The sequence below is a fragment of the Mustela lutreola genome, chromosome 1, assembly GCF_030435805.1.
Source record: "Mustela lutreola isolate mMusLut2 chromosome 1, mMusLut2.pri, whole genome shotgun sequence".
NCBI classification, from domain to species: Eukaryota; Metazoa; Chordata; class Mammalia; order Carnivora; family Mustelidae; genus Mustela; species Mustela lutreola.
Genome location: NC_081290.1, coordinates 147,532,486 through 147,560,012, shown reverse-complemented (window position 1 = coordinate 147,560,012; position 27,527 = coordinate 147,532,486). Strand labels below are relative to the sequence as shown.

The 27,527-nt window shown below is 40.2% G+C and overlaps 1 protein-coding gene and 1 long non-coding RNA gene across 4 annotated transcripts; one reads left to right on the top strand and one right to left on the bottom strand.

Annotated features, from left to right (window-relative positions):
- Positions 1-1,856: 1,856 nt before the first annotated feature.
- Positions 1,857-3,659, bottom strand: LOC131832799 (uncharacterized). The gene is made up of 2 exons (XR_009354169.1): positions 3,000-3,659; positions 1,857-2,233 (listed from the first exon to the last, which is right to left on the bottom strand). It is a non-coding gene; the product is annotated as an uncharacterized LOC131832799 (long non-coding RNA).
- A 62-nt stretch (positions 3,660-3,721) lies between these two features.
- Positions 3,722-27,318, top strand: MMAA (metabolism of cobalamin associated A). Of its 3 annotated transcripts, none has more exons than XM_059176127.1 (7): positions 3,722-3,795; positions 15,026-15,531; positions 17,700-17,822; positions 20,984-21,154; positions 23,526-23,611; positions 24,608-24,757; positions 25,780-27,318. In XM_059176127.1, the coding sequence occupies exons 2-7, from the start codon at positions 15,087-15,089 to the stop codon at positions 26,065-26,067; spliced, it is 1,263 nt and encodes a 420-aa protein (XP_059032110.1). In that variant the 5' UTR covers positions 3,722-3,795; positions 15,026-15,086; the 3' UTR covers positions 26,068-27,318. The 3 variants fall into 3 exon arrangements, with proteins under 3 accessions (XP_059032110.1, XP_059032111.1, XP_059032112.1); XM_059176128.1 differs by lacking the exon at positions 3,722-3,795 and adding an exon at positions 13,143-13,163; XM_059176129.1 differs by lacking the exon at positions 3,722-3,795 and having other exon boundaries at positions 15,320-15,452.
- The last annotated feature ends 209 nt before the right edge of the window (positions 27,319-27,527 follow it).

The following is a 27,527-nucleotide window of genomic DNA, read 5'->3' as shown; positions in this document are numbered from 1 at the left end:
CTTCCCAAGTCTATAAATGGAAAGGGATTTTGCCCCAGGATGGATTATAGTCAGAGCCATGCACCTATAAATACTTTACATGAGGTCTGGTAATCTTGAAATTTAGATGAAATGCTGTAATATGTTGACAGTTGGAGGGATTGAGGGAGGGGGTGAGTAGATTTTGTATGTGAACAGACAGGACTCTTTGGGGGTCAGAGGATGGACTGTGGTAAGAAGAATGCTCCTCCCATAGATGTTCGCACCCTAATTGCCAGATCTGTGAATGTTATCTTATAAGGATAAAGGGATTCTGCAGATGTGATTAAGGTTAAGAACTGTGGTATGGACAGATTAACCTGGATTATCCGGGTGTGTCCAATTTAATCACAGGAATCCTTAACAGTGGAGAATCTTTAACCAATGTTAATGGCTTTGAAGATAGAAAGGGGCCACAGGCTGAGGAAGTAAGTGGCCTCTAAAAGCAGGAAAACGCAAAGCAACAAAGCCTTCCCTAGAGAGGATTCTGTCCAGAAAGGAATGCAGTCAGCCGATATCTTGATTTTACCCCAGTGAGACCCATGTTGCGCTTCAGACTCACAGAATTATAAGATAATAAATCTGTCTTCTTTTAAATCACTAAGTTTGTGAAACAGAAAATGAATACAAAAACAGCTAGCAGTCACTATGTTCTACACATGCTAGCACTACAGCAAGGGCTTCCCAGAAAGTCTATTCAAAAAGGAGCTAAAACTCATCTGAAAGCATATTAATAATTTGGCTTCATCTACCTCTCTGGCCCCATCGCCTATAACTCTCCCTCTTACTTATCATCATTCATTTTGGTCTCCTTGCTCTTCTTGAAACATGTCAAGCATGCTGTCCCCTTCTGAGTCTGTACTTTACCACTCCTTCACTTCCTTCAGATCTCTGCTCAAATGTCACCTTCTCTGTTAGGTCGTCTTTGTTCACCCTACATAATGTAGTATTTGCCCACCCTTACTGGGGCCCCCTAATCTCTAAACCCTAGTTTGTTATTCTACATACCACTTATCATTTGATAGGTATTTCCTTTTACTCTGTGTTCTTTCTTGTTCCCCAAATGTAAACTGTGTGTGGGCAGGAACTTTATCTGTACATTTACTGATGGCAGTTTTATCTCTAGAACCTAGTACAGTGCCTGGGCACACAGTAGTAAAGAAATATTTGTAGGAATAAATGAGCAATTTTAAAAACTATTAACAGATTATAAGAATTCATTAATATTGTTAAAATTCTAATGCAACATACACAGTATAGAGCAGGGATGACTGATGTACCCGAACCTTACTCTAGTGAACAGGCCTCAGTGTAGATTCAATATCATGCCTTAAAGAGTGAGGTCATTTCTCAATCTCCTATAGTTCTTAGACATAGCACGCCATTCCTCAAGGTCAGAGTATAAGAAAACTAGTATTTCTTATATAACTGAATAAATAAATTTCTTATATTCATTTCTAATATATAAATGAATTCTGTATTTTCTAATAATTAAATGTTATCAGTATATTTTATTTTTTTAAAGTAATTGCTAGTTAGGAAAAAAAAAAGGAAAAACTAGTATCTGCTAGCTATACTTTATTCCCCAACTTTCAATTTTTAAAAATTTCAAGTCTATAGAAGGGTGAAAAGAGCATTCATATACGCTTCACCTAGAACCATAATTAACACAGGGCTGTTTTCTCTTTACATACATATATATATATTTTTTTTAAGCAGGGACTATTTGAGTGAAGTTCCCAAACAGATATCATGATCTTTCCTCTAAAGACTTGAACATGCACCTCCTAAGAATAAAAGCATTCTTGTAATAAACACAATTTATCATACCTGAGAAATTTAAGCCAACAATATATTTAATTTTGCTTCCATGTTCAAAATTCTCCAATTGTCCACAAAAGTCTTCTGAAACTTAAAAAAAATCCAGAATCCTACCCAGTTCAGTTGCCCTAACTTGAGATTGTCCTTTCTTTTTATTTCTTCTGTGCTTTGATCTTATACTGAAAAGTCCAAATAGATCACATTGTGAATTTATCTGGGTATTCCTCACAGATTCAGGCTGTGTTTTCAGCAAGAATGCTACACAGATGTACCTCCAAAAACCTCACAGCAGCAGGTGTGTGTTTCCCCAGTACTGATGCCGGAAATTTTTTCCACAAAGCATCCATTAACATTTGCAAAGGACTAATGTTCCATAGAACAGTTTAGGAAACACCTGGATTTAAAAAGAAAAAAAAAAAAAGGTGAAATGAACTAAAGTGTTTAACAGTTTGTAGACTAAAAACCAGGTAAAGATTGAAAGTCATTTTTAAATTAATAAACTTCTTCAACCTCCTTAGGTAATGCAGTTTTCATAAAATTTAACACCAAAAAATAAAAAACAAAACACAAACCATTGTATAGATCATGAATCCCCAACTTAAAGAAATGAAGTAACATTACCAAGTTTTTATCTTTACTGTATTTATTGTATTCAGGAGCTGAGATCTGAAACCAGATCCGCTTCCCCGTTCTCCACTAGGCCCTCTACTTCACTTTGACTGATGTTTCGTTTTCCCTAGTTGACTATACTTGGGCCAATTACAATTGAGGTAAATAAAAGTGGTGATCCTTTAGTCTGAACAGTAATACAGTAATGAAAACCAAGAGTTCTTTTTAAAAATTTTTTTTTATTGGTCTACGTCTAACAAGAATGAACCCATACCAAGGGTTGGGGAAGGCCTAACCCCTCACCAATGCATGCAAGTCTATTACATGCAGGAGTGCGTACTGCGGCCTTGGCTCCAAATACTAATTATAGTACCATTTCTATTTGCCATAATTTGATCCTTGCTATTTATTGCCTATTGGTGCTGTCTTTATTACATTACAGCATACATTTGGGAGACTTCAGTTTTCCCTAAAAACCCTAGAAGTCATGTAAAACTCAGGTTTTATTACTTATTACACAAACCCAACAGGTTTTCAAAAAAATTAGTTACCATTCCAGTCCGGCAGTGAGATAGCAAATATTAAGCATGTTCGTTTTCATCTCCATTTCAACCGGGAAACCTTCCTCGGCAACTTTCCGAGGGCAATCGCGGGTCCTTACTTTTGGTACAAGTTAAAACGTTCATACGAATGGTAACTTTCAAGAGGAAAAAACTGTGCCACGGCTTAAACACTCGAGCTCTGTTTCGGTGGAGCGTTTATTCCAACAGGCTGGAAACTGCTCTGCAGAGTTGGGAGTCTCCGTGATGTTACCGGTTTGTCAAGCATCCCACGTCCCGCCCTCTACCCCACACTGGGAGCTCCTGGCATTGGAAGAACGGGGTCTGCGCCGGCGGATCCCGACGCCGCGGGGCCCCGGGGCTGCAGTCCGGCTCCGTCCCACTTGCTTCGCAGAGCGCCAAGGCTGAGAGGGTAGGAAGGCCACCCTCGAGATCTGGAGGCGGGCGACCCAATGCAGACCCAGAGAAAAGCAACCCGAAAGCCCTAAACCACCTGCCCCGCCTCACTTCCAGACAGCTTCCCAACGCCCCGCCGACTTCCACTCTCGACGCAGGCCCGCACCCTTCACGCACACGCGGCCCCCACACACGCCGGAATTCCGCGGCCACGTCCGCCGGGACCCTAGCCCCGCCCCACGCCTCCGACCGGCCCCCGGGCGCCCCAGGGCTTCTCGCGTCCGGCAGTGGGCCCTGCGCCTGCGCGCCGCGGCCAGCGCGGGGCGGGGCGGGGCGAACCCTGTCCGGCGGAAGGGGCGGGGCGGGACCGCACTTCCGTGGCCTCGGGCGGGTGAGTGTGGGGCGGGGGTTGCGCGCGGCGTCCGGAGTCGGCGCTGGGCTCCCACCTCGGGCTGCCCTTGGGGCCCACCCGGGTGTCGGGGGCGCCCCCTGGAGGATTTGGGGTGGGGGAAGGAAAGGAGAATATTACTGAATTGAGTGATGCTGGGAATGCGGGTTCTGTGCTGACAGGCAGGCTGGGCAGAATGGGTTCAGAGGGAAGTTTTGTTGTTTTTTTTTCCCTTCAAAAAGCAAAGGCTCTGTAAGCCGTGTTAGAAGTTTTGCATCATTTTAGGCAGGGCTAAGAGCTTACCGTGTGCCACAGTAAGGAGGTTTTGGTAAGGTTGCTGGTCCCTTGCCGCTGCCAGACCTGGAATGGTTAACCAGAGAATGGATCCGGAAAGGCAGGATTGTCCGTCCAGTGTAGCTACTCCCCAAGACTGAAATTAAAACAGCTCTTCTGTGGAATAAAATCCAGGGTATAAAATTAGGGTTCAAACTGAAAGTCACAAGGCGCATCTAGGCTTTGTCAACTACTCTAGAGGGCTAAGTCCTTTCCGGCAGATGAGCTGCATTCAAATAATTTATATTTCTCATTAGCAAATGAAAGACCACTGAAGCCAAAATAGCATAAATTTTCTTATTTTACGACCTTTCTTAAGAGCTGTGCCCCGGTAAATAATACTCCGGAAAACAGATTATTATAGCTTTTCTAAGTCGGTAGAAGTTTCCCAAAGGCCTGTGCAGATTCTTAATCCTTTGGGGGTCATCTGCAGTGTTCAAAATACTCTTTTATTGGTAAACATTTAATATCGCTTTGTGTTCAAAGTAATTAGAATTTTAAAAAGGGAACAACTCTTATTTTAAGAGCTGTATTCTATTAGAGGCAAAACAGACATGAAACATTATATAATAAGAAATGTAGATCTCAACTTGAGATGTTTGGTGATGTCTAAAGAAAGTCTGTATTTGGCATGGAAAGGGCTAGTGAGTGCTTGAAACATTTGCCCCGTTGACTGCCTGTTGCCCTGTGGGCATGCGGGTCCCTCAGATGTAGGGATCTCTGAATCTCTAAGCTCTAATAGGGCTCCCTAAGACCAGTTTGGATTTGAACTTCAGTGGTAAAAATGGGAATGAATGAAAATGTTTAACGGTGACGAACTTGAGAAAAATAGAGATTTCCCACGCAGATTTAGAAACCTAGAAGTAAAAATTGGGAAGTCTGCGTCTTAACTGAAAAAGTGATAAAAGTTAACATGGATAGAGAACCTTAGAATATTCCCTGCATGAGTTCAGTATGTATTCGGTGTTACTCTAATATAGCTATGACTTATTTAAAGGTTGCTTGTTTAAAAAGCCACCTGGGTGGCTCAGTGGGTTAAGCCTCTGCCTTCTGCTCAGGTCATGATCCCAGGGTCCTGGGACCCCCCCCCCCCATTCAACTCTCTGCTCAGCAGGGAGCTTGCTTTCTCCTCTCTCTCTACCTGCCTCTCTGCCTACTTGTGATCTCTGTCAAATATATAAATTTTAAAAAATCTTTAAAAAAAAAAAAGATTCTCTTTAAAAAGTCATTCTGCTCTACCAAAATTTCCTGAGATTATTGGAAAAGGACAATGTAAAACCCTCTATGGGGTTTGGTGGGAGATGGTAAACAAATTAATGGCATCTGACAGTTTATCTTCAAATCAAAAAAGCATTGAGAAATGGAAACACATGGTGTAACACTGCATTGCCTGTATGAACTGTGTGCTGTGCTGTAGACACTGACCTAATGTATTGATTTTGGAAATCCTATATGCTTTCTCTTACCAGAGTAGTTATTGAAATTGAGAATATTCATTGGATCAATTTCAAGACAAATATCCCAAGTCAGACTGGCTGCTGCTGAGCAAATTTTTAATGAAGGGAAATATCCATATATTGAAATAAGACTTTAAAGAGAAAATCCTTAAAATAAATATATATTTACTGTAAAAATATGGAAAAATGTATGTTTTCAAACATCAATTGAGTAATCAGCATAATGGAGTTATTGATCCATACATAATTATAGTATATGTTAATTTATTCTGTGAGCAATGAACTATGCTGTGGGTACAAAGATAACTCACAGTCTAGGCAAGACTAACAAATCAAAACAATGTGACCAGCATTGTAATAGAGGGATGTGACCTGTACGTGACAAGAGAGGTAGTGACAACAGAAAGGGCATGGAAAGGGGGAGTAGAGAATTGTTTCTAGAGGAGACACTTGAGTTGATTCTTGAAGGCTGAAGAGGAATTTGTGAGATGATTAAGGAAGGGCATTTTAAACTGAAGGAACATCGTGTACAATGGCCAGGGTGTGTGGTTTTTCTGGGACTTGTGTGCAAATCAGAACAGTAACAGCAGGGTGGCAAAAGTGAAGGGGGGAATGAATTAAGTTGGAGAGCTGGATAAGAGCACTCCTAAAGAGTGTGTAATATTTTCGTAATAACTGTCTTAGCTGGATTGTAGACTTGACAATATTAGGACCTATGTTGGACTTATATACCAAAGTATAGCACAGTACCTAGCATACAGTACGTTCTCAGTAAATAGTTGCTGAGTACATGAATGGCTTAATTAAATAAAAATTATTTAATTGATTAATTTATATATGTATTTTATAGATTAAAGCAGAGGGAAATTTTTATGTATTTTAAGCAGATGAGTAAAATAGATATGCATTTTATGATAAGTGGTACTATGGAAGATGAGTTAATAATGGTCATAGAGGTATCTATGATCAGCATTTTTCAAACCTAACGTTTTTCCTGTGGTAGCTTACAATTTGCATTAAAAAAAAAACAAAATAGAAAAGATAAATTAGAGTATATCCCATGTATTAGAGTGTATCACATGTACTAGCAGTAAGAAATATTTTGTTAAACTTTTGTTTCAGTTATATTCTTATGTGTTAACTAATGGAAATGCATTTCTTCCTATGGACATTGATCAAAGCTTGAAAGCCGTTATAGTAGAGAAATGTGGGAAGGAAGGTGGGGAAGAGGGGATGGATATAAAGGTGATATTGGAGGGGCACCTGGGTGTCTCAGTGGGTTAAGCCTCCCAACTTTTGATGTCAACTCAGGTCATGATCTCAGGGTGGTGAGAGAGAGTCCCACTTCAGGCACCATGCTGGGCATAGGGCCTGTTTAAGATTCTCTCCCTCTTCCTCTGCACTGCTCACCCCCACAACTTGGGCGCTTGCTCTCTCTAAAAAAAATAAATAAATAATAAATAAAAAGAGACTGGAGGAAAACAAATGTGAATCTTAAAATGCTGCTGTCCATATAAACCTTTTTGCCTGAGAGGGGGGTTCACTTACCTACTCACTTTAGTATTTTTGCCCACTCGACATTTTTCATTGTGTATTAATAAATTAACATTCTGGTTTATTAAGAATGGCAGTGCTTTGAGGGATCTTAATGTTGTAAATGCTGTGAGATTTCTCTTGTGTTTTGGTAGTACTCAAAATTGTAGGATGAGACCTCCATGATTCTCGGGAATCATAAAAATTCTTTGAAACAGTTTGATTTGATTATTGGCTAAGTTTTAAAACTTTTTTCCATAAGAAAGCAGGAATAGATGGTTAGTTACACAAGCAGATGGGAAGTCTCTACCTCCATGATTTTGCCACTCTAGTAGACTTAGTCTGTTCTGCCAGTGACATGTTAAAAGGGTAGAGAGTTGTTCATACAAGGATGGGTTACATGGTTTAAAAGAAATTATGGACTTCTTTAAAATCTGGTTGGGGTTAAATTGATGAATTCATGTTATGCACTTAATTATCAGGTATGGATTATTCTCTGTGGAGTGAAAAACATTTAAAAATTGTAGAAATTTGGTTTGTTCTGTCACCTTATACTTTATTGGGATGTCCTAATAAGGTTTGCACAGAAAACATAAACCAATATCTCATTTTGCCTGAAGGAAAAAAGAAAAAAAAAACAAGATGAAGATAAATGGCTTGCCATAATCATTCCATTTTTAAATATAGAGGGTTATTTGGTATTCCCTTGGTGAGACATGACACCACCTTTCTTCACGTACATCTGGATTATTAAAATCCGTAGTTTTCCCCAAGTTCTGCCACTAGTCATGAGGCCTTGGTCAATCAATATATCTTTACTGAGCCTCATCTGTAAAATAGAATAGAATCTTGTGTACTGTTGTGAGGCTTAGCTAAAGAAGTGTATGCAGAAATGTCTCACTCATAATAAATGGTCAATGAAAGGTAGCAGCTGCTGTTCAGCCATTCACATGGTCCAGAAGGTTTGGGGACAACAAGAAAATCAGCCCCCGTGGAAAGATTTGAAGGTGTAAAAACGTTGAATTATGTACATCTGGATAGTTTTTGATTTTGGCAAAGAATGGGGGAAAATGATATCATCCTTTTCCTGGCTCTTTTTCACTTAAAGGTTTTTAAAGATTTGTATTGGCATCAAAGGACAGAGAACTTCACAATCCCAAATTGTGATAAACCCTGCAGTATAAACCAGAAGCTTGTCAGGTAGTTGGCATGGATTTTCTGTGGAAGACTTTGATTAAATTTTTGCAAAAAATAACTACTCTAAATGTTAGAACAACCTCTGTGCTATTTACTAGATGACTTTTATTTACCTCATTTATTTAGGGAATATTGTTTGCTTGCATTATTATATTTATTTAGGGAATATTGTTTGCTTGCATTATTGCATACTATATTATATAATAGATATATATATATTATATATGTCCACATTATTATAAGTGGACATATTTTCATCTTGTAAAGCTCTTGTTACTGGGTTTTGATTCCTTGCAAACTTATTTTTCTGTTTTCTGTTTGGGAACATTAGATGTCAAAGGTGCCTTGATTCCAAACAGGGAACTTAGAAGATAGAATGTTTTTAGTAAAGATTGTCAGATCACACAGGATAAGGATGTTACTCCAACTTTCCTTTCTAGTATATTAGGTCGACGTAAATAGAGAATCCACTCATGAACCTTAAAAAAATTGAACAGGTTACGATGTGCCTAACACTACTGGATTCTGAGGAAACTAAGTATCAGACATTGTCTCTTCTCTGGGAGGATCATAAGCTAGGCTGAGGGATGAGAATTGGTGGGGAGAGATCTGTAAATAGATAAATTAGAAAACAAGATGAATAAAAAGCTGTGGAGCTTTGCAGATGGAACAACTGACTGCCTGAGAGAGGTGGGGGAAGGTGTGTCCTCGAAGAGGGGATATTTGAACTGAGTAGGACTTTGTCAGGCAAAAAAGTGGAAGATAAGCATTCTAGATGCCTAATTTTTGTTAGAGCATATAGACTTTTATTTATTTTTTTTAAGGATTTTATTTAATTTGACAGAGAAAGCATGTACAAGTAGGCATAGTGGCAGGGAGAGGGACAAGCAGACTCCCTACTGAGCAGGGAGCCCAATGTGGGACTTGATCCCAGGACGCTGGGATCATGACCTGGGGTGAAGGTAGACGCTTAATCCCAGTGAGCCACCCATGTGTCCCTAGACTCTTTTTTTTTTTAAGCTACTGTGCTCAAAATGGTTACTTGCCCTCGTGTATCACATCATTTCAGAGTACTATTGAACTTTGTATCTTAAAGTGGTGATTCTGATAGAATGTCTGTGCATAGAAGCATGGCTAAAACATGATTATCACTTTTTTCACTTTGTACATAATTCTTTTGACTAGGTTTTTAAGTGTCTGTGCTAGTTTTATGTTTAATTTAGAAACTGACATACAAATATACATTGAATGTAATGCATGCTGACGGTCATAGTAACTGTTCAAGGACTCATCAACTTTGATTCTCACATTATGAAGAAATCTCAATGCAGAAGGAAGCAAGTTATAGGTTATAGGTGCAGTCAGAGGTAAAAATTAAATCATAAGCAGTTATTAGACATTTCTTATTGAAAATATACAAATTCCATGTTTTATCTTTTAAAAAGTTTTATTTTTAATCACAGCAACTGTATTAGTTTTCTTTTGCTGCTACAACAAATAACCACAAACTTAATGGCTTAAAAAAATACAAATTTATCATCTTACAGCTCTGTAGATGAGAAGTCTGATATTGGTTTTACTGGGCTAAAATCAAGGCATTGGTAGCCCTTTGTTCTATCCTAGAGGTTCAGCAACGGTGGGCTGAATCTTCCTCACATTGATATCATTTGGTCTTCCACCTTCCTCTTTCTTTAAAGGACTTTGGTGTTATTTTGGGTCCACCTGGATAATCCAGGATAATTGTTTTATTGTTAGGTCAGCTCATTAGAAAATTTAATTGCATTTTTGCAACTTTAATTCCCCTTTGCCATTTAACATAACATATTCACAGGTTCCAGGCATTAAAACTTGGACATCCTTGGGGAGGGGGGCATTATTCTGCTTACAACAGAAAAATATGATTAGCCAAAAAAAATGTAAGCACTGTAATACCACTTACCTATAGATGAAATTAACATTTTGACATGTATTTCTGTGTGTGTATATGTGTAAAACTTTATGAGAAATGGTATAACACCTCTGTCTTCAGCCACTCTTCTAATCTCATTTGTTCTCATGGATTTAATTAACACCTAAATACTGAATGATTCTCAAATTTACATGTAAGCTCTGACCTCTTCCTTATGCTAGTAATGCCTCTCCCCACTCAGGATCCCACCTGGATGTTTGGTAGGCATCTCAAACTTAATGTATCAGAAACTAAACGTGCCTGATCTTACCTGAAACCTGACCTTCTGTGAAGTCTTTCCAAGCTCATTAAAGGGAAGCTCCATCTTTGCTGTGGCTCAGGGTAAAACCTGTGCTGAATTCTTGACTGCTCTCTTTCTCTTCCATCCCACATCTCATTTATTAGCAGGTCCTTTAGAGTTCACCAAGAATCTGATTTAACACCATCCCTACGTGGTCCATGTCCTCCTCAGTTCTCATGTGCATTATTGCATGTAATTGCAAGTAATCTTAGCCGGTCTCCCCATTTCTGTTCTTGCATCCCCATCAGATCCCTTTAGAACAGAAGTCAATCAGGTTCTCCTTTGTCCTACTGCTTCCATTCTCATTCACAGAGTTCGCCAGTCATACCTATAGCTGTATATATGACCCCCTCTTTGGCCTTAAACTTTCCTTCTTCCTTATTCACATCTAGCCACACTGGCTGTCTTATATATACATCTATAATCTGTCTTCCCTTACTAGAATGTTGGCTTTATGAGGTCAAGAACTTTGTTCTGTTTTGATCATTGTTGTATCCGCCTTGCGAGACTATTGCATGGCACATAGTAAATGGTCACATATTTGTTGAATTAATGCTTTATAATCTTGTTTCTCTCTCAACATATTACTTTGTTCTTTTTGATCAGAGCTTTGTTGGGTAATGAGAGGTAGTCATGGTAAAATTTGTTAATTAAAGGGAATATTTTAGATAGTTATATTTTTTTCTTAGACAACATAAATAGCATTTTTCCTATGCGAGAAATGTCTCCTCTCCCTGAGAACTAGGTTTGGTAGTAAGAATTTTCTGTCTCCTCATCATCATTTCCTTTTTCTCTGTTCTTTGGCTTGTTCTAATGCCATCACTCTCACTGCACACTTTTTTTCCTTTTTTTAATTTTAAAATGTTATTTATTTATTTTAGAGAGTTGGGGGAGGGGCAGAGGGAGAGCATCTGAAGCAAACTCCCCACTGAGCTTGATCTCATGACCCATGAAATCATGACCTGAGCCAAAACCAAGAGTCAGACAATTAACCTCCTGAGCAGGAGTGTGCGCCCTCACTGCACACTTTTTAAAAGATGCTTTGGGAGGGACAGAGTTACTAACATCTCTTTACCTTTTAGCAAAAGGACTCCTCCTTGATCCTGAAATAACTTATTAAGAAAAAGTGCCATAGAATCAAAAGACCTGGGTTTGAGTCCTGGCCCTCTCATTGGCTATGACATTAGTCACCTAACTCACTCTTGTTACATGAGGAATAATAATAATAATAATTGTCATAAAATTTTCTGGGAGAGTAAAGTGAGAAGTATTTGGAAATGTTTTATAAGCTCTTGAGTAACAGGCTGGTGAGAAATGAAATAGATTCTAGTCAGCAGCCTTTTTTGTTTGTTTTTCAGCAATTACAATGTGCCAGCCTCCATTGTGAGCTTTGAAGATTCTAAAGTGGACAACAGGGTCTTGAATCTGACTTCTCTTTCCCTTAATGCCCTGCCTAAGTTCAGGTCCTCCTCATCTCTTTTGAGTCTTTGCTAGGGTGTCCTGAACTGGGTGTTAGGTTATCTGGGTTGGATTCCTCTTGGCTTCTCACCACTGCTCCTGGTGTTATCTCCCTAAAAACCCAAGTTGATTATGTCACTAATCTCTGTAAAGATCTCTGTCATTTCTCCACTGTCAGTAAGGAGCCTCCGTTTACATCCTGGTCTAGCTTCATTTCCTATCACTAGTTCCGTATATACACCAGGCTTCTGTCTCACTGAACTGCTCAATTTTCTCTTGATAAGGCAGGGAAGAGACCAGGTTCCAGCTGTGACTGTACATTTAAGTCCTCAGTCTGGAAGGCCGCCTCCTCTAGTTTTTTTGTTTGTTTGTTTTTGTTGTGTTTTTTTTTTTTTTTAATCCTTTCAGACCCAGCCTTGACATTGACCCCTCCATGACTTGAACCTTCTACTCCCTAGGGAGAGTTAGCTTCTATAATTTTGTCTGTTCCCACAGCACTTTGTGGGTTTTTTTGGACATGGTGTTTATTATTCTGTGGGCTTTTGAAGTGCTGGGATTATGTCATTTAGAGTAATATAATGTGACAGTCCTCCTAAGAAGGTATAGTGGATTCAATGGTGGCCTTCAAAAAGATATACCCATGTCCTAATCCCTGGAACTTGTGAATGTGACTTTGATTTGGACAAAGGGGTTTTTACAGATGACAGTTGCCATTAAGTTAAGGATTTTGTTTTTAAGAGACACCGTGTGTGTAAGCAGGTTGACGAGGGGCGGGGAACAGAAGAAAAGGGAGGATCTTAAGCAGGCTTCACATCCAGCATGGAGCCCAACTCGGGGCTCAGTCTCATCACCCTGATATCATGACCTGAGCCGAAACCAAGAGTCAGATACTTGACCAACTGGGCTACCCAGATGTCCCGAAATTAAAGATCTTGAGATGAAATCATGTTGGATTATCTGAGCAGATCTACTGAGTTACAGATCTCCACACAGAGGAGAGACACAAAGAGAAGAGAAGGCCATGTGGTGCAGCTGTGAGCCAAGGAACACCTGGAGCTACCAGGTGCTAGGAGGGACAGGGAGAGTCCTCAGAGGGGTGCAGGCCTGCTAACACTTGGATTTCTGACTTCCAGCCTCCAGAACAGTGAGAATAATTTTTTTTTTAAGCCACCCAGTTTGTGGTAATTTGTCACAGCAGCCCTAGGAAACTAATATAGAAGGTCGCAGTAGAATGACTGGAACATAGTAAATGTCATTGTCATCACCAACAGTAACACTGTCATCACTATGATTCTTAAACCTAGAATGGGACCTGAAAAGCAGTACATGCTGAGAAAATAGTGGCTAAGTAAAAATACAGTTCTTTCCCATGAGCTTCCAAGCTGTTGTGATGGCAATGATATTGTTGAGGAGTGTGCTTAAAGAGAACTTCCAAAATAGATCCTCTCTTAACTGTATTGTTTTAAATGCCTTTGTGTGAAGGGTGCTAGTGGATGTTTTAAATTGTTTTCTTTTTTTTAGAGCCATTTTATACAGTTTTCCACAAACTGTCCTTTTAGAATTAGACTAATTTTGTCAAAAAAGAAGTCATAATGCTCTCTTGTCCCCCCCCCCCATAGAAAAATGATGAGCAGTTATAGTTTTAACAATAAAAAAAACTTAAAATATGTCTTCTTTTTCCTTTGAGAATGTTATTTAGTAAAATTAATTTCATGCTGATTGGCCTTGAAATATAACTTAGAGAGGAACTTTGGAGTAATAAAGTAGTTTATTTCATTCAGCCATGAGATAATTGAAAACCCAAATTTTCAAATAATCATAAACCCAAATCTGGTAGGCCATATGTATCATTTTCATGTAAATTTTAGTTTGCCACTGGAAGCTAGGTGTATGACCTAATTTTTACTAATGTTTTACAAATTGGTATCATAATAAAAGCTAATGTTTATTGAGCTCTTACTCTATGCTAGGCACTGGTCCAGGCTTTTTACAGGAGGCTCTTTACATGAGCCTTCAGGCTCTTTAACTGAACTCATTCTCACAGCGGTCCTGTTCTCTTAACTCAAGAGGGTGCTGAGGCCCAGAGTGGTCAACAGCATGATAGCCGACATGGCAGAGACTCACTGTGGCCGTGGCTCGTACCCTCCGTACTTTTCTAACTCTCCATGACTGTGTCAGCTTTCAGTGTTGAATACAGTTTGAGGTGGAGAGTATCAGTAAATCTAAGTAAAGCATCCTCATCTAATCCCATAGTGATTCAGACTTCAGTGCACTTTCTGACCCATGGAGATGCTGATGTATGGGCCTGGGAATATGCATTTTAGTAGGTACCAGGTGGTTTGGGTCCTACTTGGAAAGACAGTGACCTAGTTACCATACAAACCTCATAGTTCATTTCACATGAAGGCCCAGGGTGATGGTGGTGGTCGTGGTGGTGGTAATGGTGGGCTTATAGCACATTCTTTGCATATATCTATGTTCCAGGGTGAGCCCACTGAACGCTTACATTTATCCAAGCTTACGCCTCAAGTGCCTATGCTATTAATCACATTTTTTTTTTTTTTTTTTTTGGGTAGAGAAAGAATAAAAAGGCTAGCATGAGAGGAATTTTTTTTTTTTAACCTTTTGAATGAGCCTCAAAATCAGGTCCATTTGATCTGAGGAAATTGTAAAGTCTGTAGACAGAAGAAAATAAGCATGACATAAAATTTCTACCCTCACAGGAGCTTTGTATATTTATTTTTTGTTTAGAAGAAAATTTTAATGTACATTCTTTTTTACAGTAGAGCAATAATCCATCATTTGGGCTACTCTGAATATTAACTGTAGGCAAGGGGGTGATCATCTCTCTTAGGTTTGGTAAGAAACTTTCACCCATTTGTACTGCCAAGTAACCTGATTATGTGTGTTTTAGAATATAGGGAAAACACTAAGCTTGCAGTTTTACTAACTTCAGTATCTTAATTGTATATTGAATTGGCAAAAATATGTTTTTCTTTCTTCTAGGGAGTCACAAATCACATTGAGCCAAAAAAACAATCCAGTGTTTTCTGCCGTTACAAACAGAATGAATATTCCCATGCTACTGCAACATTCTCACCGGAGTTTCCTAAAAGGCCTTTTAAGAACACCTTTCCGTCGTTACTGCTTCATCTTTCACTCAAGTACTCATCTCGGATCAGGAGTCCCTTGTGCTCGGCCGTTTAATTCTCTTGGACTCCATTGTACAAAATGGATGCTGCTGTCAAATGGTTTAAAGAGAAAATTATGTGTACAAACAACCTTAAAGGAACAAACAGAAGAATTTTCTGATAAAGAACAAAGATTTGTGGATAAACTTTATACCGGTTTAATCCAAGGGCACAGAGCCTGCTTAGCAGAGGCCATAACTCTCATAGAATCAACCCACAAGAGGAAAAAAGAGTTAGCCCAGGTGCTTCTTCAGAAAGTATTAGTCTACCACAGGGAACAAGAACAAATAAATAAGGGAAAACCACTAGCATTTCGAGTGGGTCAGTCTTTTTTTTTTTTAGTCTCTTAAGTAAATATTTTTCTGAGTTTTCTATATTTTAAAATAAGTCTGAATAGTTTGCAATCTAATGGGAATTCTTTTTTTTTTCCCCCCAAATTTGGGCTGGATTTTAATCCCCCCCACTCCCCGCTTTCTCTCTTTTTCTTTTCTTTTTTGCAAATATTGTTCTTGTTAAGTTGGTGGGGGGATGTCATGGTCATTTGAGCCAAGGCTCTGTATTTTAAGAGAATAATATTTCTGCTTTGGCAAGAACCTGTGGCTCCCAGAATAGACTATGCATATGAAGAATCGTTAAGTGGTTTACTCAGCTTGATAGTCCGAAGTGAACGCCTTGTTTCTGTATTTATATCAACTATAATTATCCTTATCACATTTCAAAATTCTGCTTCTTAGGTGTTTCATTAGTCTTTCTAGGGCAAGTCTCCCTTCTTCCAGGTACTTTCTGTTAGAGTTTCTGGGAGTTGCATAGCCATCTCAATACCAAAATGTGTTTTAAAGGAGAAACCCTATTCATTTGCTGTCTAAAAATATTAGAAATTCACTTGATTTCTTGAACAGATGACTAGGTTCTGTAATCGCAAATAAGCTGGCTTTATTTTTTTTAATTGTGCATTTTTAAACAATTTAGATACGTTTTAGTGGATTGAGAGTTTCCATGATGGCAGAGTAGGTGATCCAATCAACTTTCCCACTAAAAAGACCTGGAAATGGTGGACAAAGTGCAGAAATTTTGTGAGGATTGGGCAAATACACTTAAAAATTGACTGGCATTGTATTAGACTTATATCTCAGTTTAATGATATGGGATTAAAACCTTCTAATTTTATGGTAACAGGATATGCATCTTTGAAGATTATTTCAAAAAGAGTTCACCAACTGATATTGGGAGTCTGCATTATTCACACATCCCATTCTTCTGCCCTCATTGAAGGAACTCTCATTTTGAGAGTAGTACATTGACTGTGAATAATCTTTATGTGACAGACAAAACAGCAGACTCCCAAAGAGAAATTCCAGTTATGACAAAGTGTTTACTTATTATACCTAATGGATGTTTGAAGAGAAAACATCCCAGAAATATATGGAGTTAACCAGCAACTCACACGAAGCTAGTAACTCACAAATTTTCATTGCTGTTCTGGTTCTTTCATTTTGGTCTTATGAAGCCAGATGAACCTTTGTCTTTATTGTAGCTCTTCTATCACCATCATCTTCTATCACAGGTGTTTGCTCAGCACCCATACAGATGTTTAAGACAGAGAAGAGACCTTCCCTGAAAATTACAGTAAGGTTGGGCATGCCGTATGATCTACACATACTTTTGAATGCAGTTACAGTTAAATTCTTAACTTTTATATACTTTATACCATGTTCTGTTCTAAACATCACAAATAGCAACTCATCTAGTTCTTACAACAACCTAAAGAGATACGTGCTATCGTATGCATTTGATTGCAGAGTATACTCAGGTACAGAATGGCTAGGTAACTTCTCCAGGATCACACAGCTCTTAAGAGGCAGAGCTAGAACCAGAACCAGTCACCTGGCTCCAGAGTGTGTGTTCTTATCTGCCATGCTCTGCGAACTCGCCAAGCGGGGAATTTCCTCCCTTTCTTAAGACAAACTAATTTCTTCAGGATTCAGTTTAAATCATATATTTTGAGTTATGGGTAAGGTGCAAAAAATTATCTTTCATAAGTGGGAAATTATTTTCTCAATTACTGGGAATTTCCAAAGTACTGAGTTGTTCTTCCAATGGGAAGATCAAGTGTCCAGCTTTGGGGTAGGTGGAATAATTACTGCTCATGATGCGGCGGGCAGGTGTTGGGGAAATTCAGCACATTAACAACAGAAGCAGTGATGTCTGTCCAGAAAGATCTGTTTTATAGTAAAAGGGCCGATCCTATTTTGTCCTTTTACAAAGTAAATTTGGAGAACATACGGAACTCAGAGTTGTTTTCTTCCTATATCCCTGTTGCTCAGGAGCTAGATAAATGGTTTTTCACTTACTTTAGGAAATGTTAAAATACATTAATGATGGTTTTAATACATTAGGAGAAATACAAGGTAATCTGATATTTGAATAGAACTTAACATTGTGCTGATCTTATTTCTTTCATTAAATTAGAAGGTCTTTCTCTACTACAGGATTGTCTGGGCCCCCTGGTGCTGGAAAATCAACCTTTATAGAGTATTTTGGAAAAATGCTTACTGAGAGAGGGCACAAATTATCTGTGCTAGCTGTGGACCCTTCTTCTTGTACTAGTGGTGGTGAGTATTGGTGATTTTTTTTTTTTTTTAAATTGCAGAGCAGGTCTCCTAGGGCTCTCTTATAATTTAATGGGAATTTGCACAGTCCAGTAACTTCTAACCTCTTGCGGAGTTTGATCTCATTGAAAGGAGTTTTGGGGGGGGCGAGGTGGAGATGGAGGTAGCTTGGGGCCTTGGGCTTCTTAGTTTGTGGGGAGTCCAGGAGGGGCTGGGTACTTAGAGAACTAGGAAAATGGGTGCCAGAAGTTGAAGATAACCAAAAGCAAATTTCAGCTCTTTGTCTATCATAGCTGACACTAGGCTCTCTTCCCTCCTGTTCCCGCCACCACCCCTGCTCCATCACCCCCTATGCAGTTCAGAAAATGGGTCCATCCCCTCATTCACTTTTTTCCTGTATTGTTGTAACATTTCTTAATCTTAAAATATTATTGCTCTTTATAACTTGTCACCTGTTCATGTTATATGTTCAGTGAAACAGAAAGCCCTTAGGGAGACTGTGTAATACACCTTTGTTCCCCCCACAGCACTTAGCATAGTATGTACATCTCGGGCTCAGCAACTGCTTACTGGTTTGAGGGCACACAGTCACTCGAGTTTAATTGGCAGCTCATGAGAGAGAAAATGAATAAACTTCATTTTCCCAAAGGATCATTTAAGGAAAACATAAAGCATACCATGTAAATACTCAGGAAAGTTTTTCCTTTCCTTTTTTTTTTTTTTTTTTTAAAGATTTTATTTTATTTTTATTTGACAGAGAGAGACACAGTGAGAGAGGGAACACAAGCAGGGGGAGTGGGAGAGGGAGAAGCCAGCTTCCTGTTGAGCAGGGAGCCTGATGTGGGGCTTGAACCCAGGACCCTGGGATCATGACCAGAGCTGAAGGCAGATGCTTAACAACTGAGACACCCAGGCGCCCCAGGAAAGTTTTTTCTTTCCTTATCCCTCTCACATTACAGTTATTCATTTAACAAGCATTTGCATATCTGCCATAGGGGAGGCATCATACAAGGAAGGCACCAGGTCGTGTAATGGTGACTGAGACACAGTCCTCTTAGTCTTATGCTGTATATCTAATGATGGAAACAGACATGTAAACACCGGCCATTACAATGTAGTGTGTGTTGTAAGGGGGAAAGTACAGGGCACTTTGTGGAAGTGTTTGGTTTGCATACTGTGGGTTTCATGCTAAAAAAATAGAGATGATATAATCCTATTTAAAGAGCTTTAGGTCAGTTGAGAGGTGGACAGCAATTCCTGTTACCACTCATTGAGAACTTTAGCTGAAAACATGTACAGTTTTTGATTCACAATAATAAATGTTAACCATAAAATAAAATTATACTCACAGGGTTCAAGATTAAAGCCATGCGAATGTATTTTCTTATTTACAGTCTAAGAACTTGAGCAAATAATTTTTTTATAGTGGCTCTCATTTTCATACAGGTGAGAAGGCTTTTTTTCCTCTCACCTTCACTGTATTCTAGAATACTTGAAATAGCAAAAGAAAATAATAGCTTGAGATAGTAGTAGCAGATTTGGTGACAAGAGAGCCTAATTAAAGTTGCATGGCCATGTGGTTTTAATTCTTAAACTTCCCTTTCTCAGGTGAAAAAAATATATAGACTTTGAAAGAGAAAATACTTGAGGATTAACAGGGCACTGTAAGTTTCCATTTCTACTTTATTTTTGCTGCAGTAGTTACATTTGCAAAACAGCATGATGCTAAAGTTGAAAAGCATTACTTTTTTGGTCTCTAGTCGGTGCAGCTTGGAGACCTGTCTAAGGGTCTGCAACTGACAGTTTTTGACTCACTGGCTAAGACAGTTAGATGGGAGAGTAATTTCATAATCTTTAATTCAGTGTGTTAGGATCTATAGGATAATAAGTTAAAGTACAGCTTTGGCAGATTGGTGACTTATACAGAGATGATTTCATGCCGAAAATTACTTTAGAAAAAAGTTTTGTGTGCAGTAAAGCAGTTGAGATATGTGGTAGGTGTCTGCTCTAGAATTAGAACCTGTGAGAACTCTAAACTGGAATCACAAGAGAAAAGACCATATCTTTAAGGACCTTCTCAATGCTTAGCATCAACTTTATGTAGAGAAGTTAGCTCTTAGGCAGAGGGAAAATTAAAGTGTGGGTTAGACTAGAACTACACCTTCAAATGTTGTTATATGGCTAAAGGAAAGTAAAAGTTTGAGGTAATTTCAATAGTCCCAGGGCATTTAGTCTTCTAGAATTTGCAAGTAGTGGTATTTGCCAAAATACTGCAGTAAGCCCTAGGACATCACTAGTTCTAATCCACAGTCATTAAATTGATTGATGGGGTGCCTGGGTGGCTCAGTCAGTCAAGCGTCTGCCTTCAGCTCAGGTCATGATCCCAGGGTCCTGGGATGGAGCCTCTCTTTGGGCTCCCTGCTCAGCGGGATGCCTGCTTCTCTCTCTGCCCCTACACCCTGCTCGTGCTCTCTCTCTTTCTCTCAAATGAATAAGTAAAATCTTTTTAAAAAATTAACTAATTAATTCCTACAGTGAATAAGCTCTCATTAGAGAATATGTAAGACATGGTTCCATGAGCAAGGAACTTCTATTAAAGCACAGTTTCTCAGCCTTGGCACTGATGACATTCTTTGTTTGGGGCAGCTTCCTGACACTAAAGGCTGCTTAGCGGTATCCTTGGCCTCCACCCACCAGATGCCAATAGCATCCTACCCCCAGTTTTGACAAGTAAAAATCTCTCTACACATTGCCAGATTTCCTCTGGGGGAAAACTCATCCCCATTTGAAAACTTTAAAGGCAACAATGTTAAGATGACAGTAAAGAAACCATCTTGGCTGAAATGGAAGATTGATTTGGGGACTAGTAGAAGCTGAAATTGGACAGGTAAGGTAGGGCTGCATTCTGAGGTCCTTTAGTGCTAAGCTGAAGAATCTGGATGTGAACCTCTGTCAGTGGGAAGCCATTATAAATTTTGAGGGGCTTGAAATGTTAAAACAATTAATTTGGCATCATATATGCTGTGTTGCACTAAAGCTCAGTAATATGAAATAATTTTGAGATTTGGGGAGAAATGCCCTAAAGCACATCATGTGGGAATTAATTAGCTGATTGATAATTGGCCTTTATAGGTGTTCCATGATTAGAAAACTCTGTGTTTTAGGATCACTCTTAGGTGATAAAACCCGAATGACTGAGTTATCAAGAGATATGAATGCATACATCAGGCCGTCTCCTACCAGTGGTACTCTAGGAGGCGTGACAAGGACCACAAATGAAGCTATTCTGTTGTGTGAAGGAGGGGGATATGACATCATTCTTATTGAAACCGTAGGTGAGTGTGATTTTCTATTTCATAACAATAAAATACTATTATAATGAATGCTATGTAAAGATGAGTGACAACTAGTATCATTTTATTCCTTGAGCGTATATTTCCCAAAGGTATAATAAAATACAAGATATCTTGGGTTCTATAGGAGATAAGAAAATGCAGGCTCTAATCCTGACCTTTAAAGAAAAGCCATCTATCTGGAGAACTGTGATACATATGTAAATGCCAAAGGAGAACTGTAAGCATTGAAAACAATACATTAACTTAACACCTGTTGTGTTGAAGCACATTTCACACGTCTATAATATTCGCTACAAAAATACACATAGTTGGTTACCCCTTTAATACAGGGCCATGCTTTTTTTCACCTTTCTATCCCTAGTACATAGTTATACACAATGAAAATACTGAAATGGAAACCCCAAGAAATTCACAGGCTATGGAGAGACAATCTACTGTTACTGAGTGATAAATGTTTGTGCCACAACCCGATTCGGGTTTGAGGGATCAGGGAAGACTTCTGGGAGGGGGTGACAGTTGAGCTCAGTGTTGAAGGAGGAACTGGGGTGAAATAAAGAGAGCGAGAGGGCATGGCCAATTTACAGAACCACGGTTTGTTCAGAATACGTAGCCCATAGAGTATGGAGGCGCATAGCGGGTAAAGAGAGGTGGGGCTGGAGACCAGAAACTCCACCATGTAGGGGGGGATGAAGGAAGAGTTGCCCGTGTGGTAGTGGGAGAATCGAGAGAGGAGAGAGCCATAAAAACCAAGTGCATTGGTTAGAAGTTGCATTTGACTGCTTCTCCCAGAGACTCGAAAGAGCTGTGATTCAGCAGAGGTGGTGTATTTTTTTTGTAAACAGAAGAAGCCCAGAGGCAGGCAGGCCCGAGTAGGCCTGGTGGCCCCACAGTGCCCTCAGTGTCCCCAGCTTCTGTCTCTGCTCTCCAGTCTCAGCACTTAGTTTCCCTCCTCAGGGTTGCTCTTGGTTAAAAGACACCTGATAAAGCTCTAACGGTCACATACACATTCCAAGCAGGAGGCAGAGAGATGAGGTAGAGGGTAAGGAAGGAGGGGTAAGGGGTCGGCAGAAGAGATGTACCTCTGGCTGGGTTAGCCCCTCTTTAAAGAGTCTTCCTGGAAACCCCATGTGGTGACTTTTGCTTTCACGCATAAATCATCCCTGGCGGAAGCCCAGTCTGATGACTGTGGGCTTCTACCTGGTACATCAGTGCTCCTAACAACCCCTGTGGTAAGGAAATGGGGAAGAATAAATATGGAATGGACAGCTAGAAGTCTCTGACACCCCAGCAAAGGGCAGACTCTTAAGAGAGGTTTCAGTGGAGCGTGTGATGTGCAAGTCAGATTTAAGTGGATTGAAATTAATGTGAAGTAATGAAGTGAAGACAAATGAGCATACATTGATTTTTCTTATTAGACACTTAGCTATAAAGAAAGTGAGAAATATGGTGATAATTGGAGGAGGTTGTGTGAGGTTTTGTCCTATTTTTTTTTCTTGGTTCATTTAGTTTTCAATGAGAAGGACCCGAGCACAGTTCCTATGAGGTGCTGAACGACAGGAGCCGGTAGACTGAGGAGAGCTTAAAGATAAAGCAGAGCCGGGCCCTGAGGAGGTGGGGAGGAAGGAGCTGCTAATCTCTGGCGGGTATTTCTTACGCTGCGACTGCAGAGGAGGCAGTGAGCAGGGTTGGCATTTGGGGAGAGGGAAATGCTGAGGGAGCTCTGGCCTTTATTTCACCACCAAGTAGTGCCATGGGCATCATTGTGAGGAAGACCACGGCCCAGTGAATGTAACAGCCACTGCGAGAAATGGGAATGCAGCGGACTGAGGGTGCCTAGTGGCTCCGCTTTTGCTGGGCTTTGCGGAGTGGGCAGCGGACAGTAGACCCCATGACCTTGCCGTGGTGCCTGTTCCTGAGCCATTCCTCCGGCACCTTACAGAAGAGAGAACACGGATCGTTGGACTGTTCCATGGGTGGGGCTTTGCAGGGCTCCTGGGAGGATGGAAAGCCAGAAAGCCTAAAGTCTTGACAGGCATGGTCTAGGATTAGAACCACACTGTTCAAGCCACTCACTGGTGAAAGGGAAGCCAGGAAAGAGCTGCGAGGGGGAGGAGAGAATGGGCGTCTCGAGGTTCGCCATTTAGCCAGCATGAAGGCTACTGGCCATAAGCGAGGGCGAGAGGTGGGAAGGGTCACAGGTGGTACTCATAGGGCAGCGCATTGCATAGATTCCTCAGAGGTGGGGGTTTCAAAGTGGGATCAGCTTGAGTGTGTGTACGGGAAGGAGTGAATGAATGGCGGTCGAGGTAGCTGAGAAAGTCTAATCACTATGAATATTTTACAATCTCAGGCGTGGGCCAGTCCGAGTTTGCCGTTGCGGATATGGTTGACATGTTTGTTTTACTGTTGCCACCAGCAGGAGGAGATGAATTGCAGGTGATTATGTTGCCTTTTTTCCTCCCAAAACACAAAGTATATTGCCAGTGTTGTGTTTCTGTAAATTAAGCTGGGGTAATGGAAGCAAAAGAAGTAGCATTCAGAGGCGCCTGGGTGGCTCAGTTGGTAAAGCATCTGCTTTCAGCTCAGGTCATGATCTCAGGGTCCTGGGATTGAGTCCCGCATGGGGCTCCCTGCTTGGCGGGGAATCTGCTTCTCCATCTCCCTCTGTTCCTCCCCCTACTAGTATGCATGCGTGCTCTCTCTGGCTCTTAAATAAATAAATAAAAAAAAAGAAAAGAAAATCATTCATATTAGCTAAAATGCCCGAGTCAAAGGCACATTCTCTGTGTTTTTTCCTAACTTATAGTAACAAAATTTATGACCTTGAGCTAATCCTACAACTTAGATTTTTCTACCGGCGGCATGGGGAGTGAATGGAGCACATGGATAGTTCCAGCCAAAAGAGGACCACTGTGCTGTGGGTGTTTGTAGTACCAAGACTGGGCCATCTTTAGCTATCTGGTTATTTTCCTCAAATGCAAATTGGAAAAAAAATTATAAACCTTGAGGAAAGGTTCAAAGACTGTGTATGGAAATGCAGATGTTAGTGATAGGTGTCTTTACCCTGTAACCACTTAATGATGGTTGGTTTTGCGTCCTGAGCATTAGCTCAGGAGAGACAGAATCCGTCATGAGACAGTTGGACTTGTGTCCTGCCACTCATTCTTGTTTTGTCTTGAGGATGTACTTTCTCTAATTGTAAATGTATTTTCTCACGTTAGTCTCTAAATTTGGGAGAGATCTTACAGATGACTTCCATAATCCCAACAGTTAAGTGAGTGTGGTTCCCGGTACTCAGGGCTTGGGAGAATGTGGAGGTAAAGTTAGTTAATGAAGTGTGTGACTCTCAAAATCTTAGCGTTGACTGGTCGCCCATTTTTTGCTCTATTTAAATGAAATGTTTTTGATACATCGCTCTTTTTTTCTCTTCAGGGTATCAAGAGAGGTATAATTGAGATGGCGGACCTGGTGGCCATCACGAAATCTGACGGAGACCTGATTGTGCCGGCTCGAAGGATACAGGCAGAGTACGTGAGCGCCCTGAAGTTACTCCGCAAGCGCTCCGAAGTCTGGAGACCCAAGGTCAGCTTGTGTTCTGCTCTGTGCTCCCCACCTGAGTGGACTGCGCACATTAGAGGAAAGAATGCAAGTCCCGTGCCACACATAATCCATCTCTGCTTGGATGTGAGATCACAATTTAAAAATTATGACAAAGCCAGAGCAGGTAGTCATGATTTTAAATATAATCCTTCAACCTCAAGATGTCAAAAGCCAGATATGAGGGGATAGATTAAATTGCTTAATGCTTGACTTGAGCCATTCGGAAGTGATAGCAAATCCATTCTGAAAGGAACCTTCTGAAGATTCTGGAGCGGTTAGTGATTTGATTCTCTATCTCAGAGTTTGAGGAGCGGACAAGAGGCTTTTGATGTGATTACTTCCCTCCCCATTATGCTTGCTGGGTGCTATTTTCAATAAAGAAAAAACAAAGACCCGTTCTGTAATAAATGGTACACGGATATAGATGTGGGTGGCCTTCTGTGCAGGAGGTCACTCTGTTATTAAAGAGTGAGCCAGTATCACTCAGGTTAGAGCAGCGATGACCTCTCTTACCGCCCGCTCCCCAGCTCGCCCATCCAGGTTGTCTACCCTGGGCATAGGGCCATCTGGCCTGTGCAGGTGCTGGGTGTTCGGCTCTTAGCTGAGCTGAATCGGAATGGGGCTGTTTTCTCACCGTAGTTTTGTTCCTTAGCACTCAGGCCTCGGGGCAACCTACCCAGCATTGCCCTTCCCATCCTCGTGACCCTCTCACAGCTCCTCCTTGTTGCGTCTGAAAACCATCTGAGCAATCCTACGTCAAAATAAGCCTGTGGGCTAAACATTTTGACCTGAAGTCAGTGTCTTGTTTCTGCACATAGTAATCGTAGGAAGTGACCTCAGTCTATTTCTGGGTACAGTTTACTTCAAAACAGTGATAAAATGTCTCCATTTTCACTTAACTATTTTTGTATACTGTAAGAATTAATTGGCAAATATCAGAGACCCTAAGAAGATGTTTCCTGTCATTTTAAGTAAAACAGTTTTGGTTCTTCCCTTTTCAATAGGTAATTCGTATCTCCGCCAGAAGTGGAGAGGGCATCAGTGAAATGTGGGATAAAATGAGAGAGTTCCAGGACCTCATGCTCACCAGTGGGGAGCTGACAGCCAAGCGGCAGAGGCAGCAGAAAGTTTGGATGTGGAATCTCATTCAGGAAAGCGTGTTAGAACATTTCAGGACCCATCCCACCATCCGGGAACAGATCCCCGTTATGGAAAAAAAGGTTCTCAGTGGGGCCATGTCCCCAGGACTAGCAGCAGACGTGTTGTTGAAAACTTTTAAAAGCAGAGACTAAGGAAATTTATCATGTGCAATGATTTTATCTATCATTTCATAAAGTATTTTAATATTAAAAGTCACTTGAATGCTTATATTTTCAGTAATTCTTTTGTGGTGCCCTTGGCCTCATTTGTGAACCGTGCTTGAAAAGTATGATATAGCTGGCAAAGGTCAGGCCCTTGGCAGTATTTATAAGGTACCTGTTACATGTTACTGATTTCCATTTCTTTCTCTTCTTACACCCTGGCATGGTAGGTGGCAGGGGGGTTCCTTCTCATCAGTCACAGGCAGAGAAAACTGAAAGAACAGAAAAGGCTCATGTGCCTTAAAATGTTTTCTTTGATACTGTATTCTCTGCGTTTCCAGAGAAAATGTAAGTAAGAGTTCTTCAGACCAGAATCCTACACAATGGGCTTAAGAGCTAAAAATCACGACTGATATTTAGTGTCCAGACTATTCTAGGGATTTCTGAAATGGCCATGTAATGTACATGAGTAAGCAAACAAGTGGAATGTATAGTGATGTGAACACAGTTTTAAAGTCTACTTGTCTAGACTTGTGGACCCCCCATGATAGGAAAGCCCAAAGGGAGCTGGGGGAAATCAGCTACAAATAATATGGCCCATTAATCCCCAAAAGTTGAAGTATACCCTCAAAAGACCCAAGTGAGGTCACAATGATTTAAGGGGTATTCAGTTTGAATATTATCAGAGGCTTTTGCTTCTTTTCCTCCTTGGTCATTTGACTTCGTATTAGCATCTTAAACATCTGCCCTACTCCTAATGAGGAGGAGCAAGTTTTCTCCAGAGGAAGCATGGCACAGGGGTTGGGTTCTGGGGTTGAACTCTGTGGGTTTAAACTTTAAACATTGATCAGTCACTCATTAGCTGTTTAAGTTTGGACAAATAACCTACCTCTGTTTCAGTTTCTTCCCTGCTAAAAGGGAACTGACATGTCAACTTTATAGGGCTGATGAGGATAAATGAGATAACTCAGGAGAATCATTTTGCTACCATGGTGGTATATAGGAAACACCCTGAAGCTGCTTGCTGTTATTATTATGTTAGTTATAAATACCTGAAGCTGTACAAGTCTTATATGTAAGTTGAATTTTCTGTCATGGTCTTATTACTGCCATCATGCTCTTGTGCTATTTTATGATTGTCTTTAAAGTACCGGCTGTAGTTAATTCTTTGAATATATTTTATACTGTTTGATGGTGGTTATAAGTGTGTACATTTGAATAAAATTATCTCTAACCATGAAATTTCTCCAATGCACAAAATTTCTTCCCAGAAATTTCAAATGTATACTATTCTGAATCCTTTAGAATATTTTACACAGTATGTCAGTTTTCACTGCTAGCCTCCTATTTGGAAGTAAATTACTTGAGTATTATTTTAGCAAACGTTCTATAACTTTATTTTTAATTTTAATTATTTGTTTGAGGGAGAGCGTATGAGCAGGGGGAACAGC

Excerpts from the sequence above, each read along its gene's own strand:
- MMAA (XM_059176127.1), top strand. The coding sequence starts at position 15,087 with ATGAATATTCCCATGCTACTGCAACATTCTCACCGGAGTTTCCTAAAA. Across the intron at positions 15,532-17,699 it reads ACCACTAGCATTTCGAGTGG|GATTGTCTGGGCCCCCTGGT; the intron begins GTCAGTCTTTTT and ends TCTCTACTACAG. Across the intron at positions 17,823-20,983 it reads TTCTTCTTGTACTAGTGGTG|GATCACTCTTAGGTGATAAA; the intron begins GTGAGTATTGGT and ends TCTGTGTTTTAG.